The 21382-nt window shown below is 37.4% G+C and overlaps 1 protein-coding gene across 1 annotated transcript in view; it reads left to right on the top strand.

Moving 5' to 3' along the window:
- The window catches only part of Lrba (LPS responsive beige-like anchor protein), a 703692-nt gene that overhangs the window by 644970 nt on the left and 37340 nt on the right, over nucleotides 1-21382 (top strand). The window contains 4 exon segments of the mRNA XM_047565822.1: nucleotides 2646-2735; nucleotides 7135-7327; nucleotides 11652-11714; nucleotides 16987-17142. Coding sequence (XP_047421778.1) covers nucleotides 2646-2735; nucleotides 7135-7327; nucleotides 11652-11714; nucleotides 16987-17142 — 502 coding nt within the window.

The following is a 21382-nucleotide window of genomic DNA, read 5'->3' as shown; positions in this document are numbered from 1 at the left end:
TCACATTCAGCTCTTCCTCCTCCTCCTCCTCTTCTTCCTCCTCCTTCTTCTTGCGGTTGGAAGCAGGGGTTCATTTGCCCTACTCTTCTAATAGAGGAGAGGCACGTGGGCTGCTGAGCAAGGGACCACAGAAGGCAGCAGTTGAAGAAAAGGGCACTGCAGCTGGCAGCTACAGTGGAACATGCCTGTAATCCCAGCGGCTCAGGAGGCTGAGACTGGAGGATCATGAGATCAAAGCCAGCCTTAGCAACTTAGGCCCTAAGCAACTCAGCAAGACCCTGCCTCTAAATAAAAATATTTAAAAATTGAGAGGGGGGATTGGGCACAGTGCTCAGTGGTTAGCATTCCTGGTTCACTCCCCAGTAGCCCCCCCAAAAAGCACTGAATTTGCCAACTATTCTTAAAAAGAAACTTAAGGTTCTCATTTATAAACTCAGTTCCTACTGACTCCTTCTTCATAGATACCTTTAGGCCTCAGATTGCCATTTTGTGATTTCTTTCCTTTCTCAAGATTGTTCTTGATGTCTAATCATAAATTAATCTCACCTCATCAAAGCTGTTTTAGCTGAGTTTCTGACAGTGATCCTGGTCCGTATTCCTTGCTTCCCATTGGCTCCTTTTCTTGCTGCGGAAGCCTGGGCCAGCCTTATCTCTCACTATGTGAACCAACCCTTGCCTTGTCCTGCTGCCCTATTCCTTTTATCTGGACACACTTTGTTTACTGAAATAATGACGAGAATGACACAAAAAGAAACCTTTATCATCTCACTTATTGGACTGTAAATTCATACTTTTCTTGTGCTCATTCTCATTCCTAGAGCCTGGCATAATACCTAGCAGATAAGGAGGCAGGATGGCTTAGAGTAGAAGAGTCTGAACTCCGGAGTCAAGCTGCTTGGTGCACATTTCAAGTCTCCCATTTAATTACCATGTAATCTACACAAGATTTCCAAGTTCTTCATGCTCTGTGTTCCTCATCTGTAAAATGAATGCAGTCAAGTGTTGCCATTATAAAATTTAAAGATTAAATGATAGAGGAGAGTTAATGATTTAGAAAAGTTCTGGCAAATTGTAAGTGCTAAATAAATAGTTGTTGCTGTTAGCAGCTCACAGTGAATGTCTGTTGACTGTACATTGAGGGTCTAATCTTGATTTTTATATCCATGTCATTTAATCCTTAATATAACACCGTGAGATAGGTACAATTATTATTCACATCTTACAGGAGAGAAGATTGAAACTTAGGTTAAATGATTTGCCCAAATCACAGTACATAAACAGCTGGATGCAGAATTTGAATGTGGCCATACTGTTCCCACCTCATTACTCAGCCTTCACCCAGGTGCTTCTCAGTCTTTTCTGCTTGGCAGTGATCATAGAACATGCCTTAACTTACTGAATTGGTGGCCATCAAAGTGATATTCAGCCTTGCAATACATTTACCCCATTTCCTATGTCAGAAGTATATATAGTAAGTGCAAAAACATTAAGGACCTAATAGATCTGTGTACATAGTTCATGATCACTGAATGCATAAATGAATAAATACTATCATTGTTCCATGCAAGGTCCTCGTGAAAGGCCATTAGTGCTGTTCTCATCCAATAAGAAAAGGAAATTAGTACTGATAATGATTATATTCCTTATGATTTATTAATTGCCTGCAGCGTGAAGGTCATAAAAAGCATATGGAAAAGTTTCTTTATTTTTTCTTCTGGGAGTCAAGAATACTGGACTGTTAAAGGGAGTTGACCTGCTTCCTCCTTGCCTTCACACATCCTGTAGAATTTATGCACTCAATTTAGAGACCTAATGGTAAAGAAGACACATAAGGACCTTGCTTTCATGGATCTTGTGTGTTAGTAGGAAGAGACAGACATAAACAAGTAAACGGAATCGGTAAGGATAGTGGTAGCCCCTAGCATTTTGTAGTCTCCAATGATGCAGGAGTTGGAACATGGGCTTCTATGCTGGGGGACAGCAGCAGCCAAAACAGGGAAGTGCTTTGCAAAAGGCCAACACACATCTTTCAAAAAGGGTACACACAGGCTTCTTATGTTTAGTTGGTCCCTGGCTTAACTGTCTCATGCTTGATACAACATATGGCTCTTTCTTTGTTATTTAGCCACCTCGGTTCAAAGAGACTGTCAACAGTAATGATATTGGTACAGTAATGGAAAAGGTATGCAGCAGCAAGCCATTTTCACAGGTGTTGCATTTCTTTTTCCCTCCTTTCTACTTCCTAGGATGAAATGGGGCCTAGAATCAAAGAAGCAATCATTTTTCTACCTGTAAAATATTAGCCTTTGGTCATCAGAGATGATACAGCAGGAAAACCAAATTCAAGAAAACAGAGATGAAGCCAAAAAGGACAGTTTTTGATTGTAATAGCTGGTTTCTGTTTCATATCACTGAGCAAGAAGAGAACGTTTCACAGAGCTGTATAGGAACAGCTTCCACAGTGCTAAAGGGTGACCTCACCCTCAATGCCCTTGCCAGGTGCATAGGCCCCCTGTGAAAACGCAGGTCGATTTTTCAACATGAAACAAGCCAGAAGTATGAAATGACATTTTCAGGTGGCAGTTGTGGTTCTAGTGCCTGTAATTAACACCTCTTAACCCTCAGACTTGCCATGCCTTTTTCAGGCTGTCGAAGCTCAAATCCGAAGTTTTGGACAGACACCTTCTCAACTTCTCATAGAGCCCCATCCTCCCAGAGGTTCTGCCATGCAAGCGGTGAGTGCCATTTTCATTCTCCTCTTTTCTGGCCTGACTTGCAGACCATGCTTGATAGTCATAGTAGTCTCGCCCTGTGCTTGAGGTGCTCCACCCCACCTGGGCCTGTTCTTCTGCAATGTCTGTTAGCCTGCTAACAGTCAGCAAATGCCACTGCCTCTCTCCTCCAGTCTTTGAGAAGGTAAACAGCTCCAGTGCACTAATATTTCATCAGTTCATGTTGTGTAATGCAGAATTAAGAGGTCCTTGATTGTCACCTCTCCTCACTGTGGGAAAAGGACTTCCGACCTAGGATTGATGAATTTTCTGATTTGATTCTGTGAATTTCTAGATTAGTTTTGCTGCTGTGATCATTATTTCACATTGATCATTATTTTACATCCCAATATATTTTTAAGATTAGGAATTTTTAAATTAATTCTGATATGTAGGTATTGTTACTGAAGGTCAGAGACTGGGGGATGGAGTGGTGGGGGTGACTTGGTATATCAAAACTTGGCGACTTAATGATTTATTTGACTTCTCATGATTCTGAGAGTTTTATTGGCATTTCTTCTGCTCTTTTCACCTTGACTCACTCACACTGGGTGCAGTCTTAGTTGCCTGAGCTTTTCTTTCCATGTGTACTTTCACCCTTGAAGAAGTTAGACCAGGCTATTCCCATGGCAGAAGATCTCAAGAGAATGAAGACAGAATTGGGAGACTTCTTGAGGCTTCCTTTTGAACTTATACATCATTTATTCCACATTCTATTGGTAGGGTTAGGAAGATAGACTTGACCTGCAAAATGAAGTGGTCATTCTACCTTCATAGTCCCTGAAGTTTCAGGGAAGAAGTGTTTCAATGAGGAGGAAAAAAATGGACATAGTAACAAATCAAATTGCACGATGAAAATATTTTCTTAAAGAACAGATTGAAGATACTACTTTTTTTCTGAAGTTACCCCTCATAAAACAAGTTGCTCATTACTGTTTTAGACTCAGAAGAGAAAATCTAAATCTGGGGCAGAGTGGAGTGGTTCAGTGGTAGAATACTTGCCTAGTATGTACCAAGCCCGAGTGAAAGAAAGAAAGAAAGAATGAAGGAAATGTGTCTCCCTAGATAATTATGAACAATTTAAGATAAATTCGAATTCCACGCTGTGACTTAGAGATGGCAGAATTTTGACTGTGTGAAGAAAAGAGGAAAGAGACAGAGTGAGGCCTGTCTTCCTCTGGTTTCTTTTTTGTTTGTTTTTCTTCCCCCTACCCCTTCCCACTTCACCTTCTTTTTCCCTTTTGCTGCCTTTCTTTCTACCTCCAGAGTTTCCCCGTTTATTTCTTTAGAAACATAAATTGACCATAATAATAAACTACAAGCATTTTTTAAAAATAATGTATATTACCTTCCCCCTATGTGGTTTAAAACCAGTGAAACCAGATTTAAATGAACATAAAGGGTGAGTCTAGTGGGTGGAAAACTACTACACAAAAAGCGAACATTTAGCAAGAACAATGGAAGATAATGCCATAAAAATAGTAAGAATGATCTATGTTTGGGCTTTGGAATTAGTTTTAGTAATAGCTTGTCAATGAGACCAGGCTGTTTGGGTGCTGGCTAATGGAAGCCCCTCCGCGGCTCCATTGACTTTCTGCCTGGGTCACCGCACAGCTGTGGTTACTGGAGCGATGCACACGCTCCCATACCCAGCCTTCCTTGTGGCAAAAGATTACAGGCTCATTGAGGCAGATCAGCTTTACTGTCCCTAGGTGGGAAGGCACATGCTCACATGAGGCTGGGGCACCCTCTTTCTTTATCCTCTAAATTAAATACCAGAACTCCTTTTCAGACTTGTATAAATTCTGGTTTTTGCCTTATACATAGGTGGGTGGGAAAGAAAGGAAGGATAAAAAGAAAACAGAGTTGGTGGCAAGTATACACTTAATCTTGGGAAACCGAATGAGATCTGGCCACTTCTGCTTCAGACCAGGCTTGCCTAAGCTCCCAGGGTTTATCCTCTTAACCCATTTTACCAGCAGCTCTGCTCAGCTACGACTGCGCAGCCTGTGTGGTGGGGTGTGCTACTTCTCATTGCTGGTGCTCCTCCTTCGGGCTTGTTAGCCAAGGTTATGCTGGAGCTCCTGAGAGAGCTTGTCACAGTGTGCATGTGCGCAGGGAGCTCTAGTCAGGACGGGGTATGTGGGAACTGACTGGAGGGACAGCTGGTTGTGAGACCAGAGTAGACAATTCTGGTATTGTGTCTGCAGCCTGCTGTGGAAAGTGACTTGTCCTTGCCTGTGGCTAAGAGTTGGCCCACTAGAGTCGTTATGTAAACAAGACATTCTTCCTACACATTAGGCATTTTTTGTGTGTGTTTTTAAGGACATAAACATTGGAATTATTCAATTTGAGCCTAATTATATTTATAATATGAGCTGTTAAGCTCAGAAATATGTATGAACTTCCTTTCAGGGAGACTTTATGATTATGTTGTACTCTGATTTTCTCAGAGTTTATAAATTGGCTTGAGTAAATATTATTTAAAAACTATGTAATTGAAAAATAGGCTTGGTACTCTGAAATTATTTTCATTTCCCTTTCCCAGGACTTGTTTAAAACTAGCTTATAGGATTTTTGTTCATTGTTCTTCCTCTTTCTCATTTTTTCCCTGATTTCACAGAATTTCTTAAGAACCATATAAGTAGTTCTTTGTGTGACAGAAAATACTTACTGATATCAAGGATTTTAAAAATCAAAGGCACACACGTTTATTAATTGTTTTTACTAACATTCAGTTGAGTTCTCCTATGAGCTAACAGTATACCCCACCACATACACACATATGAATATAGCAGAAATTAATGCCACCTCGTGCTGCGTTAAGTGCATGAGCCATAATATACACCAGGTGTAGTAATTAGCAGGCACACGAAGGCTGCCTATTTGTCTGGTTTTGCTGCTGTTGCTGTATCCCCTTGTGTTTTCACACCATCAGATAGTTGGATTTAATTGAGGCCACATCAGATGAGGCATTACTGACACCTTTAATTGAATGAGCATCCAGGGAGGATTAACTCATAATATTGATTGGCTTTTAGCCACTTGCTCAGAAGGGTGTCTGGGTAGCTTATTAGTTGCCTTTATTTACACCTTTATGCAAAGAGTGCAAATAGGAATTCTTAGTGCAATATGTTTTTCTAAGTACTCTTAATAACTTTTTTAAAAGGACTGATAATAAAAATGCAAATGTATTTAATTTTTTATTAGCAGTTCTGAATAAATATGTGTTAAATATATGTGCCCACACATTTACATATACCTGGTGTTTTGAAATATGGCAGTAGGAAAGCAGCCAGAAGCATTTCATCAAAGTGTTTCAATTCTGAATGATACTAATCAGCTATTAGAAAATAGACATGGTAGGAGAGAGTCGCTGAAAATGTACAGTGCAATTACCATATGATAGCAGACTACCACCAAAGTATAAATAAAGCCAATAAATCAGAGTTGTGTTGTATGTGTCTTGGATTATGACATATGGGTTGTAGGAATGTTCCAAATCCTTAGCAGTCTTCAAGATTTATTTTTGTTGCCAGTTATTAGAGTAGTGTTTCATTTAACATTTTCAATTACTTTCTGCTTTTCAAAGGACAAATCAAAAAAAGTCTTGAGCTTAGTTTTTTTACAGAGAGGGAGAACGGGCATATAGGTATTTCTCCGTTTCCCTAGCTACACTGAGAACAGTGGCATTTGCATTACAATAGACAGTGTTTATTACTTGGTACACTATATAAATATATTGTTTTTGCAAGTACATTTGATTATTCATTGCTTTGAAATACCTTTATAATTAAGTTGGTATATTACATTCATAAATTATTTCTCAACCATAATAATATATGCCTAACTATTGTTTATAAATATATTTTTTTTAATTATCTCTTTATTTAATTGTCAAAATCTTCAAGATAATTCAAGACTTCTTTTGAAGATCTTTGGAAATTACCTTGGCTAGTTTTTATGCCTATTGCCTATTCTCATCCTTTTCTTTTTTTTTTAATCCCAAAAAATTATTACATGACATGTGATAGCAACTAAAATGGTTTAATGTAATCCCCAGTACTACGCCTATTTAGAATCTAAATCAAATTGTTCTTTTAGTTTTCCATGGAGTGGTCAGGGAAGTTAACTAATAACATTGTAGATTTTTGAAGTGTTTCTGTTAATGTATTCTACTACAGGTCCTGAAAATTCCAAATGCTGCCATGTGAAAAATAAGCAAATCGTAATGCTGTTTCTGCAACCTTTCTGTGGTTCTACTTGCAACCTGTGTTAACGTGGTCTTCCTCTTCTTTCCCTGCTCTTTCTTGTCCTCCTTTGTCTTCTTGTATATTTGGGTCTTGTCATGCCCTCTCAACAGTATCTCCTCCTGCAGAGTCCATTGATGTTCACAGACCAAGCCCAGCAGGATGTCATCATGGTTCTCAAGTTCCCCTCTAACTCCCCTGTCACCCACGTGGCAGCCAACACCCAGCCTGGCTGGGCTGCTCCTGCTGTGATCACGGTCACTGCTAATAGACTCTTTGCTGTGAACAAGTGGCACAACCTTCCTGGTGAGTAGAGAAAGGCCAAGTGCCTGCTAAACACGGTAGGAAGATCTTGTAATACCCACGTGTATGTCTCTTAAAACCTGAGCTTTTGGTTGATAAGCATGAGTCTGAATCAAAATGTCGATTAGTTTGAAAGACTTGAAGAACCCCCTTCCACCTGAGGCCTGTGGTACAAATGTTAAAGCATAAGCTGTACTTTGGCATCTAATAGTTTATCTTTATCCTTGGAGATAAATATTGTTTCTATTATAACATTTTAATGTAATGACACTATTTTATTTATAAATAGCATGTACTTATTTGTCAGATTTCCCCCCCTTTTCCCCACTCACTCATTTATTTACTGAACACTTTGAATTGTCTGATTTCTGACAGAAACTTTTTTATGCATGGCCTGGTAGTATTTGTTATGGAATGGTTAAGTTATATAGCCCACACTGCATGCCCTTCTGTTGGTACCTTGTATTCTTCCATTAAGTGCTGAATGGCCATGCCCAACTGAAGTAGCCATTAGAATCAAAGCCGTCCAGGCTTGAAGAGGTGTTTGGGTTCATCTGCTGCAGCCTTGTGTTGCTTCAGTGAAGATGCTGGGCCCAAGGAGCTTAGCTTATTTACCATCACCTCTGCCAGTCAGTGACAGAGTTCGAACCCAGGTTTTCTGACCAAGAGTTTATGATCACCCCTTTGTGGTGTATTGCCTCTCATTAGAGCAGAAATGTTGGGACCTGAATTTAGCACTGTTCTTTTTTGCCCACTAATTAAAAAAACAAAAGAAATAAGGAGGAACTCTTTTAAAGTCCTACAGATTTTTGACTTTTTTCCCCTAAGCCATTGTTATAGGTAGGAAGTTCTAAAAGAATATATTTTAATGGTCTGTTAATTTGACATTAAATCTATAAAGTATGTATAAAGCACTATAAATTAGAATACCTGAAATTGGCTACAAAAGTATAAATTCTTGAACAAAGGCCTCATCCAAATTAATAGGCGAGATTTCAGAATAGAACAAAAAAATATTCCAAACAAAACCTGGTATACTGACCTAGTTCAATAAGGCACTGATCACAAAGAATCCGTGGTTGGTATCAAAATTGATTAAATATAGCCATTTTCCTGGCCACTGGAAGTAAAACAATTGATTAGAGAATAGATTTCAGAAAAAGTGGACACAGTCAAAACTGAAGCCAACATTTAACATCTGTAATTGGGTCCTTTTATTCCTTTTTTCTTCAAGTGAACTTCTCTTACAGAGGTATATGCAAGGGCATACTTGTATGTGGGCACAAAACATTATGATTTGTTTAGGAAACACACTTTTGGGGCTCTCTGATTTCTATCCTTTAGAAGAGGTGGTATGTGCTATCAAATGCACCGAGGATTTACCCATTCTGTGTGTAGTTGCCCTTAAGAGTTTTGCAAATGTTTTAATGTGTACAACACCAGGCCACCACAAACAATGCTCATCCTGGGTGGCTGTTTGTGACAGCCCTAGGAATTTCAGTTTAAAGAGAATTACAGAATATGTGAGCAGAGACAGACCTCAAATGCTGGACAGCCCCACTGTCACTCCACCCATCCTCAGTCTCTGGAAGAGTTGGCTCAGCAGCTCAAGGGGCTCTTAGGTCTCCAGCTGATGCCCAGGTTGTAAGGCTGTTCCCTTAAGCATGGACGACTAAGCTTGTGGCATTCCCCTTTTGAGCAAGCCCTGTCCCTGACTAAAAAGCTTGCTTCCCTTAGTACTTAGTAGTCAGGTGTTCTGTTCTCCATGTACAATTTTTTGAAAAATATGTGAAGTGAATTAGGGTAGGGTCCCACTTCTGGAGCATCTGCCTATTCCCAGCCCCAGATCACCTTTCTGTAAGGTAAGAGCCTGGGAGACTGCAGAGTTCTGCAGGTTCTTTACCTGTAATTCTCCTCAGTGAGTCCTCATTGTCTGTGCCTGTGTCATTAGTGCTATTTGTCCCCACCTTTACATACATGCTGCCTTTGTAGTGTGACATAGCAACTCTTCACTAGACCAACACAAAGATGATAATATGGGAATTCACCACAGACAGCTACCTTTCTAGAATGAGATCTCCAGTTCAGGATTACGTCTACACCTAAAAATATTAAGCACCTATTGTGTTTATCTGTGCCTCATTTCAGGTATGTTTGCATGCATCCGATATTTCATCCTATCCCTTGCTATCTTACCTGTTAGTATGCCTTAATTAAAACCAACATTAGAACTCCTTCTTTCTCTTAATGAAATATCAAATTCATATTACTTTAACTTTTTAAAATTTTTAGATTCTGTCTTTTCTAAGCATCTGTGATTCCCGTAGTTGATTCACAAAACAACTAGCTCCTGTCAGTTCTTTGAGTACTGTCTGTCCTGATTTAGAAAAGGAATCATCTTGGACTGGGCTACAGCTCAACGATATAGCATTTGCCTTGCACAGGCCCTGGGCTTGATCCCTAGCACCTCAAGAGAGAAAAAAAAATCTTTATCTTCCTCTCTCATTCAAAGGACTTGGAAGAACTTCCCCCAAATAAATAACAACAGCTAATGTTTATAAAGCATTTTCTAGTATCTAAGGACCATTTTAATGATTTTATGTGTACCTCCCACAACTTGAGGATGTAGGTTCTTTTATTAGTTGAACCATACCAAATTGCTGTTTGTATAGGTCAAAATGATCAGGTGTTGGCAATTTCATATTGTCCAATTTAACTCTGCTAACCTATTTTACAGATTAGGAAACTGAAACACAGAGGCTGCATAACTTGCCCAAAGTCACACAGTGGTCAGTTGTAGAAGTCAGATCTTAATCAAACTTCCATAAGCCTTTTTCACTGACAGTGGTTTTAGTGTTCTTATGATCTTAGATTCTCAGAGAAGTAGAGCAAAGTTCTCAAGGTATTAGTGCAGATTGACACTGATATTACTATTGGGTAGACCAGAGGCTCTCGGGCTTTTTCCTTGATCAGGCAGCCTGTGATTTCTTTACCAGCAGAGCCAGTAATCAGAAAAGACAAATACTTTCAATAAAAAAGAGTGAGTCATTGTGGCTTCAGCTTCTGTAGTTTCTTATACACACTTAACTATAAACTTTAATGCCAATATTGTACATATTCAGATATTTATCAGTATTAACGACCTTCCAGACATCCTTGAAAAGTTGACAGGTATTGACTGGGGAAAATAAGACAGTAAGTTTTAAAATAATCTAATGAACTCATTGAAAAGTATCCAATTATTATTTTCATCCCCTCAAAGACAGGAAGATTTCCTAAAATCTGATGGTATTGAGCAGAGCTCTAATATCAACCAAGTGGTAATGTAAATTCTTGTGAGTCTGTAAAAGGCAGATACTAACCAGGGTGAATGCCTTAGTCATCTGTGGAAAAGAGTTTGGAAAAGGGCCCAGAATTTAACTATCAAGACTGTGAAGCCGTAAAGATGATCTTTTCCAAACCCTTCCTTTTAGGGCATATGATGTGCCTAAGGTGGCATACCCATCCAGTGGCTTCCTCTCTGCCCAAAGTCCTCCTACCTTCCACAGGGGGAATGGCTTGCAAAACCTCTTTTTAGTTAAAAAAAAAAAAAGTGTGCCTGAATCTTTAAAGTCATTTTGAGAATGGACCAAACTATTCTTAGTATAGATTGATTTTTCTAACTCATTTGCTTCTCAGAGTATTTTTAAATTGAAACCATGGAAATATTAAATATTAATAAAACTTTTTTTAAAAACCCTCAATCCAATCTTTAATAAAATATTTCAGCCAAATGCATTTAACTAAAACATTTATCTGCGGATAGCTTTCTTTATTTTTATTCAAACTTTCAATTGATCGATTTTAAGTGATGGATGAAACATTAAATGTTCCCTGACTTAGAGCCTTCCCTTTCTCCATCATAAACTGACGTTTCTGTGGATCCTTTGTGCTGCAGCATTCAAAACTGCCTTTTTAAGAAGTAACGAAAAAATAGTCTTTGCTACAGTCAGCAGATGGTTGTCACATTTTGTTTTCAGCACGCTTTACCACTTAATTTTGTTTTGTTGCAGCATCAGAGGTTGCCAGTCAAGCATCTGTTATAGCTTATGGCCCAGGACTGGAGCCACTGCTGATGGCACATGTTCAGAACAGCACTAATCTAAAATAAATGTTTAATAAGCTAGCCGTAAAAGCACCTGGATTTTTATTCTTTAAATTTCACAAAACTGCGTACAAGATTTGGAGGTTGGAAACAATTCTACATAAGGTTTGACTTAATGCATTTTTATGTAGTTTAGTATATGAAAAATAATGCTTTTTTTTCCTAATCTTTTGTGAATTCCAGCTCATCAAGGTGCTGTACAAGACCAGCCATACCAGCTGCCAGTGGAAATCGATCCTCTCATAGGTCTGTCACTTCCTTCTCTCTTTGCGATTCATTAAGCTCTGTATGGTGGCCCTGAAGTGTAGATTACAGTTGTTTTTCACTTGCTGGTTGCTGGGAATGGAATTTTCCTGATAAACCATTTGCATGCAAATTGGAATGCAATGAGCTGTGGCTATGCTGGTATTTCATCAACTCCCCCTCGTTGGTTTGCCTAATTTGAACAGGCCTAGGACGCGTGTCACTGAAAATTAATATGGATGCTGTAATAATGTGTGATTGAGAATGCGCATGAAGTACTGTCAGGATAATATTGGATCTTTTCATCACTCAGACTTGTTGATGAGCAGGAGCGAGGCACGTTATGATGAATTGGCGCACCGGTAATGTGATGGAGCTCCTTTGCTAGGGAAATTTTCATAATAACAGTGGGGTTCTTAGCAGCACTGTGTTGTGAAAAATAAAACTGTAGTGCCAGGGTTTCATCATTAAAAGAGATCAATCCTTTCTTCCTGGACCCTCTGTTCAGTCTGAGGGGATTAATGTGCAATTGCAGAGCAGTTTCAAAGTTGAAATATATTGCCCAGCCAATGGTAGCGTTAAGATATTTGTATTCATTTTCCTAGGGTCCTGCATCAGCCCAATAAATTGCCATTGGAGGTTAAATTTGTTCAGGGAGAAAAAAAACAGGGAGGAGATCAGAAAGAGCCACTGGGACAAACTGTGCATTTGCAGCACATGACTTAGAATATTTAATTGCTGCCATGCTTTATGAGTAGGTTAGTTGGAATTTTCATCCTCATGTGTGAGTATTTCAGATGTGGCATCACCAAGAATGTTAAGCCTTGAAGATACTGTTCAATAACTTTTAGAATAAAAAGCCCAGTGCCTCTCTCTAGGCTATCATCAAGGCTACCAGCATAGATGTTTGGCTCATAATTTTGTCAGATCACTCTGGCACAAATAAATTTGGTAGAGTTTTGCCATTTTTAAAGAAAGTATGTGAATTAATTGATTTATTATTTTCAAATCCAAGATGTTCCCTATGCATATATTACCTTTTTGTCTTTAAAACCTTTGTCTCAATAGAGAGCTAAATGTCTACCATTTGTAGGTGGACAGGATGGACAAAAATAACCTAAAGCTCAAAACCAACTCATCTACCATTTTCTAAAATATAAGCAGAAATCTAAAAAGTATCTATATGAAGGATAAATTATCTATATGAAGGATAAGTACAACTGTTTTCTAAATTTCATTTTACTTTGAATAGACACATTTTAAAAAAAAATTAAATGCTTACTTGTATAGCTTTCGAAGTGAGGAAAATGATAAAGTCAGAGAGAACCTTCTTTCTGATTTATAGGCTCACTGTTTGCTTTAAAATGTGCCAATAAATATCTTTAGTATAAAGTATAATTAAATCTGCAATTGTAACCTTTATAACAAGCATGGGTAAACTTTTTCAGTAAAGGGCTAGGTAGTAAATATTTTAGGCTTGTGAGCCATAAGGTTTCAGAACAACTACTTAACTCTGACATTATAGCACAAAGCCAGCATAGATGATACATGAATAAATGAACATGGTTCATTTACTGGTTGTTTTCCAGTAAAACTATAGACAAAACTAGACATGGGTCAGATTTAGCCTGTGGGCCGTCACTTGCCATCCAGGCTCTATATCTCTGGTCATTAGACTGTTCCTCTGCTTCTAAAATAATTACTTAAAACCAAGTACCTTCTCAAAAATTGTAAGGTTGACATCTAAAAGTTTTTTATCACAAGTTGAAATACTTAGCATTTCTGGCATAGATAAAAAAATTTAATATATCCAATAGAATCTAAGTATCAGAATGAATTGATACTGAATAATTTTCTATTTTTATGATTATTATTTTTGGTACCAGGGATTGAACCCAGGGGTACTTAACCACTGAGCCACATCCTCAGCCTTTTTTGTTTTTTATTTTGAGACACGGCCTCCTCGCTAAGTTGCTGAGGCTGGGTTTGAACTTGTGATCCTCCTGCCTCAGCCTCCTGAGCTACTGGATTATAGGTGTGCGCCACTGCACATAGAAACAATATCTATTTTTTAAAAATGCATATAAAAGCCCTTAATAGTTAGAAAATTTACTTAATTCTTCTTCCGTTTTGAATTTATATTTTATCCTACATTCCCCACATAATTTTATCTTGCCTTTTTAAAATTGATTACCCTATTACAGACTTTTCAGTAATAAAAATATATAGAAAATTAAACATAGGTATATAAATTTAAATTCTAAAAAATGTCCTATGACCATAAGGCTCATCCTTCTAAAAAATTAATCTACATTGAATGATCATTACAAGTATTAATAATTACTTATTTTAGCATCATAATAAAGCATTTTTAAATGTAAAAAAAACCCAGCCATTTATTGGAAAATTTTTTTTTTTTTTTTTTTTGCGTTACTGGGGATTAAACTCAGGGCCTTGTGCTTGCAAGGCAAGCACTCTACCAGCTGAGCTATCTCCCCAGCCCGGAAATGCATTTTTAATGAAATAGATGGAACTTTTCCCCAATTAGCTCAGGTATTCAGGGATGGACACTATTGTCTGTCAACAGGTCTATCCTACTGTTTTGTTTTTAAAGATGGAAATCACCAGGCAAGGTGATGCATACCTGTATTCCCAGCACTTGGAAAGCTGAGGCAGGAGGATCAGTTAAGTCTGAAGAGTCCTGGATATTGAGACCTCTTCTCAAAAGTAAATAAAAATATGGACACTCTAAGGAATGTAACTCACATAGAAAATAGATGAGAAAAGAACGAGTTTTAATTGTTATAGACATCTTTGAACTCCTTTCTATGTGGCAAAATTTTTATAGTGTTCTATTACTAAAATTATTTTTGTGGTCTAATAAGTTATCTTTCATTGTAACAATCTATCACAAAAGCTTATTTTTAACGATCCATTAATTGACAGTGTGATTGGACCATCATTTCATTTTATTGAAAACCATCTCAACTACACAATAATATATTATCTAAGCATTCACTTCTCAATATCACATCAATATTGAATTATCCTTGTATTAGGATCCCAAGAGATGTTTAGACCCTGGGGTAAAGCATCCTAGTGACTCTACATGGAAGGGAAATATGCCATTATTTTATCTAGTGTTAGAAGGGCGTGAGAAAAGGGAGATGAGAAAGGAAAACTCACAGGAGAGTTCCCAGCAAATCAATTTCAGGCAAGAGAATATGAAAGTTGAAGAAGTAGAAATTGATTCCCTTAAAAACATCTGTGCCTGTTTATCCCCTGGGAAGTCTCATACCCCTAAGGGTATGCATGCTTGAGTTTGAAGACTGCTTATTTAGACAAATACACTTAATTTTCATTGAATAAAAGTACTTTACTGAATCTCAAGAAGTTTACTATTGAAAACAATAAGATTATGTAAAAGCTGCTGTGAAGTACACTAGATAGATAGATAGTAGATGTTGTGATGTTAAATTGCTTGGGAGATAGTTCATATGAATGCTGAAAGGACATCATCCTTTGCTCATGGGTATTTTGTGTCCCTCAGTTCAAAATTATGCATATGCTCAGATCTGTCAAGGAGGTTTTCCCAAGAGGTCACTACCCAAAAGTGACCAGTTGAAGTTTATATCATAGAAGCAAAAGTCATATAAACACTGCCTTAAATGAGCATTTTCAGAGTTCTCATGTGGAATGAAATACCAGTTTAGGAAGTACCACATATATTGTTCTTGATTTCTAGGTTTTAGGGAATTAAAACTATATCCCACACCCTCACTGCAGTAGGATACTGCCCCTCTCTAATACATTATCATACTCATAAAAGGTTTCTCTCTGCCAGCAACTTCCCTTTGTGTGGAAGAACGGGGGGAATGATCCCCAACTAGAATTCTGCCCATTTTCTACTGCTTTTACTTTCTAGTCCATTAATTCCCCCAAAGCATAGGAAACCTACATTACCAAACAGTTACCTCCTGGTCTAAATGTCTATGCCAATAGACATTGGTCGAGTTCTGCAGGACTTCACATGTACATGTGCACCACGTGGTGTATGCCATCAGGACAGGGACAGTTCTGTCCTCTCTGTCCTCAGTGGTTCCCAGGACAGCCCTGGAGGGTGTTTGGAACACTTCTTTCCTTGTTTCCAAGCATTCTATTAAGCCATCCACATAAACTTATTTGTTACATATGATGAATATAAATATCTTTCTATTTTAATATTAATAATGTATAACTTTTTCTTCAAAAATTGAAAACTGTGGTTAAAAAGAGCTTAATAATTAGATGTATAAATTAGTTTTGCCTGTTCTGATTTTGGGTGTAATCGAGTTTCTTTCCCAGTGTGAGAATCATTATTTGCATTGGAAAGTCAAAGCTAAATTAGATCACTAGAAGCAAAGCTTTCTGTTTGTTTGGACTGTTATACCAAAAAGGCATCTCAGTGAAAGTTCCTTCTCTGATAATAGCAAACTTGATAGTATCCTCCAAGAAGATTATTACTTTTCCCGTGTGCATGGTGTCACTCTGTCTGCCCTCGTGCCTTGTGACAAACCGCATTTCAGGTGCTCGGATGCACTTGGAACACATTGCCAGACTGTCTTGTTTTATTGCTTCAATAAGGAGTAAGAAAGTGGCAGTGTGCTGTGCTTTGGCTTTTTCAATTACAAGAATCTTTAATAAATAGTCATTTTAGCCTTTCCTCACATGCAAGCGCAGCTGTAAACAGGGGAAATGGGAGTTCCCATCTAGTCAAATTAAAGACCCGTTAAAGCCAAAGTAGTACAAGATGCTACAATATTTCAAGTATATGACATTTAAATCCTAATATCTCTTCCTTGTGACAAAATGTTAAAGGTAATAGATTGTCACAACATGAATCCATTCTCATGACAATAGATGTAATGAGATTGTCAGAAACACAAACCTAACTGTGATGCAGTCTGGAGGTTGTAATCTAGTTTGGTCCTGCCCAAGAGCTAGAAAGCATGTACTGCGGATTGTACACTATTTTAAAATTGTATGTTATTATTTCTTTCCTCTAAGCAAAAATTTTTTTTACTAAGATGTTGAACTTAACCACCCATATTTTTCTAGCAATTGTGTTTTCCTATTGGGTTTTTCAAATATCATTAATTTAAAGTTAAAGGTCAAGTATTGTTGTTGGAACTTGTTACCTTTCCTCCTCACCCCCAATTCCCAGGATGACAAACTGTAGGAATTCTTTGCCCATGTGTGCTTAGTAGGGTTTTTTTTCCTTCCTCTGTCCTCACAGCCAGCAATACAGGAATGCACAGGAGGCAAATCACCGACCTTTTAGACCAAAGTATTCAAGTGCACTCCCAGTGCTTTGTCATCACTTCAGACAACCGCCATATTCTTGTCTGTGGCTTCTGGGATAAGAGTTTCCGAGTCTACTCTACAGACACAGGTAATTTTTATTTTCTTTCATTAGCGAACTAAAGATTATAACTATTGGCATTGAGAGACACAGAATGCTTTCCTTATCTTCTTCCTTCCCAAAATGATAGATTTCTGAAATTTGTGAAATAAGAATGAGGGGAGACTGGTTTTTTTCCTTTCAAGAAATAATCTGCTGCTAGGCACGGTGGCAAATTCTGTAATCCCAGTGCCGTAGGAAGCTGAGGCAGGAGGATCACAGATTCAAAGCCAGCCTCAGCAACTTAGCGATGCCCTCAGTAAGTTAAAGGTTGGGGATGTAGCTCAGTGGTAAGGCACCCCTGGGTTTAATCCCCAGTACCAAAAAAGAAAAGGAAAAATAATAAGACTCTGCTATATAATCTGCTACATTGTCCACTATTAGATCAGCCTCACTTGTTTTTTAAGTGGCATTTTCTTATAATAGGCTTGTCTCCCAAGCACCCGCTTGTAGAGTAAGTGATTCATTTTGAAGGCATTGCCTCATATGCAAATACTATGCACATTTGTATATACATGATCTTATGACGTAGTGTTATCTTCCCACTTTTCCTCACTGGAAAGACTCATTAAGTATCTCTCTTGGGTGTAGATATCTTGCCTCCACCCAATTCTGCATAGAATGTTGCCAGAAGCTACACCATCAAGAAGAAAAGTAGCTGACTATTGATTTTATGTATGACAGGAGCTCTTGTTAAAATATAAAAGTTTGAGTCTGTATATGCATTTGCGTGTATCTCCCTAAGGGACAAACAAGCTCTCCTCTGTGTTATTACAGGAGATACAGTCCAGGAAATGTTTATAAATGTTTGCATATAGGAAAACATTGAGGTATTTCATGGAATTTAGAAACAGGATAAAATAGACTCATAGTAAATATGTGGTTGAATATTTTAAATAATTAAAATTAGATATCGGTTCATTAGAACTAATCAATATGTATTATGAAAGTGGTTTTTTGGGTTGTTGGTTTGCTTGCTTGTTTGGCCTCATATACAGTAAGAAAGTACTCAACTGCTGAGCTATGCCCTGAACCCCTGGAAGTAGATATTCAACTAAAACTAAGGTCTACATATGTCTTAGTTAAATATTGTTAGAATGGAAATATCTATTTGAAATGTCTAGTTAATTAAATGCTTTAAGGTACATTTGTATACGATGTGTCAAAATGCATTCTTCTGTCATGTGTAACTAATTAGAACAAATTAAAAAATAGAAAAAAGCCCTCAATAAATAAAATAAATGTTTTAAGGTAAATAATCTTTCAGTAATCTATAAAGTAGATGAGTTTATGATGAGTTATGCTCCTGTCTTACCGAGTTTGGTATATTGAACAATTAAGTATTGGTTATTCAAGGAGTTTAAATGGTTGTTTTTTTTTTAAATAATATTGTAAATAGCTAAGAGAGTAGGGAAACAATAGTTGACTATGAACCTTTTATTGAGGTAACTCTATAAGTTATTTTAAGGCATGATTCTGTTTACTTTTTGCTTTCTGGAATTGAGCTAGTTTTTTTATGGTTTATATCTTTATTTGGGGGATTCTGAAAAAAGCATTATCATTCAGGCTTTTACTAGATGTTTTAGTCTATGAGATGGATCACTATTGAACCTGAAATTTAACTAACTTTCTCTAAAAATGCAATGGGACTGCTAAGTTTTCCTAAAATGTATTATTATGAATTTGCTCTGCTTTGAAATCAAATTCAAATTTTAGCCTTTTTACTCTATGGTATTGACAGCCTTAGCATGACTTGACCACAAATTGTGCTCTCTTTTTTTGCACAAATTAACTTTCAGGTTAAACCTGCTACATCTTACATCTTCTCGCTAGATTTTTCTTAAATATTCTTTTCGACTGCAAATTGTTTGTTCACGCAGTAGAGTTATTTTTAAATTTAGACAGTAAAATTTGTTCCTTTTGGTTTATACTTATTAGTTTTGACAATGCATACGTTAAATAACCACCTCACAATCAAGATGGGAGCAACTCCATTGCCTTCCAGAATCCCTTTGTGCTGCTGCCCAGCTTCTTCCCACACCCTCTGCCTCCTGGCAGACACTGCCCCATTCCTCAACTCCTCGTTGCCTTTTCCAAAAGTTCATATAAGTGATTTTGACATTTGAGTTTTTTTTTTTTTAATTTGTTGATGTTCCCTATTTTTAAAGGCATTGGATATTAATATTATAAACCAAAGATAGCTTCACTTTCATAATACTAATAATCAGGCTAATTTCTATATTCACAGTTTTTTAGAATTTATAAAAATTCTTTAACATACATGATATTGTTTCCACCTCACAATAATCCTGTGAGGTAGACAAGTGTCCTTAACTTTATTTTTCAGATGATTGAACAGAGGTTTAAAGAGGTTAAGTAACCTGCTGAAATTTATATAGGTAACGGTGACAGAACTGGGCCTTGTATCTAGCTCTTCTGACTTCAAGTATCGCATTCTTTGTGATCATGCATGTTGTCTCATACAGATGTCACCGATCATTGGTTAATTTGGAAATGCTGTAATTTGTAGCACTAAGTTCTTGGTATATCTGCCGTGTTACATTAAACTTAATAAACTAGATATCATTTGTTTTCCTCATCCCAAAAACCTAATGTACTTTTTAAAAAAATTGTATGTAAGTTAAGCATTCTCACAAGGAGTAGCCTTACTTTAAACTTCATTTCCATAACTTGTGAATAACAATATTATTTATTAATATTTTCCAGAGACTTATAGAAAAAATATGTCAAATAATAGTTCTAGTATCTTTCCCAATGTCTTGTATGAAAACTTGGGTGCTAGGTTTTAAAATAATTTCAGTTAGGGTAAATGTGTTTATGTTTTAACAACAAAAAAAATATTAAACATTTTTTTCTATGCTTGGCAGAGAAGCATGGGAAAAATTGTATGATCAGTAATATATAATGGCAAAGCTATCACAAGTGTTGAATTCAATTATATTTTAGCACACAAGCAAAAAAAAAAAAAATTCCTTCTCTTATTAGATTTGGGGGAGGAGGAGGGAGGAGAAACATGGTTGTAACAGGAAATTCTTTAAACATAAATCATGTTTTCGGGGCACAACCAGAACAGCAGAGGCAACAATAAAACCTTCCCCCGGCAGTTGGAATTATTTTCAGGCCACATTTTAGATTCAGTGGTGCAGAGTCCTGAGCTGGAATTTTTTTATTTGTAGCGCAGCTGTCAAATAAAACATTAACTAGAAAATTTGTTCTGTCAAAAAAGGGATATTCTAGTGCTTGTGGTAATATTTGATATTAGTGTGTGGAGAGGTGGACTAGTATTAAAGGAAACAAAAAATAAAGGTTGAGGAACACTTATGAGATTATCAGAAAATAATTTACCAAAAAGAGCAGCAGGTATTTATATGCTGTGATTTATTTAGGAGGAGTGAACCTCAACCTCATAGCAACAGCAGAGATTGCCAAGGAAGGCTGCCAGAACAGGAAAAAGTAAACTTAAAAAAAATAATGTTTTCCAGGGTTGAGCCTGAAGTATAAATTGTAGAAAATAAAGTTAATCTTTATTAAAATATGAAACCCTTCCGGTGTAACTAGGTAAATGTCCCCATCTCATGTAGATCTTTCCCGACACCCAGTCGAAATTTGTTCTACCTTGTTACTTTCACTGATCTTGTTCTTTTCTTGTATAATACTTGTCACTATTTGTAATTACATGTTTGTCTGTTTGGTGTCCCTAGGCACCACCAGGCCACATTCTGTGCTCTGAGAGCAGGGCCGTGTCTGATCTTTCTGCATCCGCATAAGAAAGCCTAATGCTTGCACTCTGCAGGTGCTCCGTAAAAATACTTTTGATAACTATGTGGGCAGGGAATTTTAGTTGAAAAAGAATCCAGAATGACTGAGTATATGCTTTCCTCACTCTGGCACTGAAAAACAGCCATGGACTTAACTAAGGGGAATTAACACGTGAATCTTGGAACATTCTGCCACTGTATTTAATGCAGTCTCATTTCCTTTCTAAATCTTTCCACCCTGTCCTCACAGGAGTTGGGAAGTAGGTTAGCAAGTGAACTGCTTCTCTTTGGGAGCCTCCTGGTGCCCCTCAGCACTCTCTACCTCAGGTTTCTATTTAGTTCTAGTTCTTTCCCTCGTGCTCCTTGCTGAGTTTCACATCTAAAATAAGCCCATCTAGAAATAACCTATTTAAATCACCCCAGTATTTTACACACTCTAATTTAGCGACAGA

This window comes from Sciurus carolinensis, chromosome 10 (genome assembly GCF_902686445.1).
Source record: "Sciurus carolinensis chromosome 10, mSciCar1.2, whole genome shotgun sequence".
Lineage (NCBI taxonomy): Eukaryota > Metazoa > Chordata > Mammalia > Rodentia > Sciuridae > Sciurus > Sciurus carolinensis.
This window is presented reverse-complemented; position numbering and strand designations above follow the sequence as displayed.